At 32.3% G+C, this 2,243-nt stretch overlaps 1 protein-coding gene across 1 annotated transcript in view; it reads left to right on the plus strand.

Moving 5' to 3' along the window:
* The first annotated feature begins 129 nt into the window (after positions 1-129).
* LOC105826384 (NKG2-A/NKG2-B type II integral membrane protein-like) overlaps positions 130-2,243 on the plus strand; it is a 4,285-nt gene continuing 2,171 nt past the window's right edge. Inside the window, exons 1-4 of the mRNA XM_012664362.1 lie at positions 130-316; positions 700-795; positions 1,317-1,370; positions 1,883-2,044. Of these exons, the coding sequence (XP_012519816.1) occupies positions 130-316; positions 700-795; positions 1,317-1,370; positions 1,883-2,044 (499 nt within the window). The remainder of the gene's footprint in view (positions 317-699; positions 796-1,316; positions 1,371-1,882; positions 2,045-2,243) is intronic.

Below are 2,243 nucleotides of genomic sequence, written 5' to 3' on the forward strand. Positions count from 1 at the left end.
AAAATGAGAACCAATACGCACACTCCACCTCATCCATTTTGACTGTGTTAGGGATCTTGACATTATATAAATGATTTCTTAAGTCCAGGTATCATAGAGCACAGCCCTTGACATCACACAGCTGCAGAGATGGATAACCAAGGAGTAATCTACTCTGAAATGAATCTGGCCAAAAGTCCAAAGAGGCAGCAAAAGAAATCTAAGGACACTAAAAGCTCCATTTCAGAAATCAAACAGGAAATAACATATGCTGAATTAAACCTTCAAAATGCTGCTCAAGATCTTCAAAGAGATGATAAATCTTACCACTGCAAAGGTAAAGCACGTAATAACTCCTCCATATAACTGTTCTAGGAAGTGCAGTTGGGGTGCAATGGTGTGGGGAAAAAGTAGGATGTGCTCGCATAGTTTTAGTCATGGAAATAAGAGTTCTAAGTTGAGATATGGTATTTAATATGAAATATGCATATGAATTTTACACATCATTGAAATTCGTAGTCTTTGTGCAACACTCATGGAGCACCACATTTACTGAAAATGCAATGGTATATTCTGAGAGAAAGATTACTGTGGTAGATGTGGGTTTGAGGTCCAATTTTATCTATGATTCCCTGTTTATGTGGGCTCTCTTGTACGTAAATATTCCAACCAACCTTCTCTGTCTCTCCTTTCTCAGTGTTTCTGTTTCTCGCCCTGCAGATTTACTGTTACCTCCAGAGAAGCTCATTGCTGGGATCCTGGGAATCATCTGTCTTGTCTTAATGTCCACCGTGGTAACAAGAGTTGTCATTCTCTGTATGTAGGTTTTGGAAAAATAAAAGGGAAGTTTAACAGTTAATGTTTGGAAGTGCCTCTAAACATTTCATAGTATCAAGGAATAGAAGTCACATTTTAACATATATTTTGGACTAAATGAGCAATGGTTAATCTGAATTTTTCAAAAGTATAGATGAAAGAATAATTGTAGAGACTCTTTGCTTTTAATAATATGTATATATTCGAACTTCATAACTCAAAGACATGTTGTAGGAGACTGAAAAACTTACCAAGAAATAGAAATTTTTGAAAGTGGTTAAATCAAATACTTACTGTATCGTAATTTATAGTATAGACAGAGATGGTAGTTTGGTTTTAAAAGCTTTGTAAGGATTTTTTCCCCCAAACTTTCACGACTTTATTATTTTTTTTTGCTAAAATCAATTTCAATTTGGATAATTCTAATTCTAAATGATAACATCAAATTTCAAACAGAAACTAAAATTATTGTGATTTATTCAGATACTAATTTTTAATAAGGATTACTTTAATTTTTTTAGCTACAGAAACAAAGAAGCAGAACAATTCTTTCCATGATGAAAGAACTCAGAGAGGTACTGATATTAGTTGTCTTATGTATTTTCTTGATCTTAGGCTGTGTAAAAATGATAATAGATATTTTGGGGGGCAATGACTTAAATATTGGGCAATAAATATTCATAAATAAAGATTATAGGAGGGCATTCCCTTTTCTTCAAAAAATAAGTAAAAATACTCATTTATAATCCCAATACCTCTTTTTGCTATTTGACTCAAATTACTACTGCAATCATTTGATAACAGTTAAATAATTTTGCTATTATGAAAAAGTGGTTTTGTTGAGTGTTTTTTCGGACAGAGGCAGGGTGGATTTATGTTTTATGTGGCAATATAATTGGGCAATTAGAGACTGACTTCTTGTGAGTGTATATGAGTGAGCAAGTGTGTTTTACATGTTACCAGCTTATCTAGATGCATAGATATGTTACGTGCATATAAGTTTATAAACCCTTACAAATACATAGATTGGTTTTTATTTTTAAAAATTCATACTCTTTCCGGATAATAATTCATAATTTTTCCTCAGCATATCACTGTGGTCGTTGTCCAGAGGAGTGGTTCACATATTCCACCAATTGTTATTACATTAGTAAGGAATTCAAAACTTGGGATGAGAGTGTGACGGCCTGTGCTTCTAACAATTCTAATCTGCTTTACATAGATAATGAAGAAGAAATGGTAAGATGTTGTATGTTTCAAGCACTTTATTAATAACTCATTGCAGTCAATATTATATTTGTAGAATTCATTAATATTTATATACACACAATTAGCTTATTTACTTTCAAACCTGTAAATATTCCATTGATTGACCTCACAATAGTTTATTTATATTTATATGTTGCTAGTGCACATTAAATTATTTTTAGTTCTTGCTTCTCACAGAA

Source organism: Propithecus coquereli, unplaced genomic scaffold, assembly GCF_000956105.1.
Source record: "Propithecus coquereli isolate 6110/MARCELLA unplaced genomic scaffold, Pcoq_1.0 Scaffold884, whole genome shotgun sequence".
In the NCBI taxonomy this organism is placed as follows: Eukaryota; Metazoa; Chordata; class Mammalia; order Primates; family Indriidae; genus Propithecus; species Propithecus coquereli.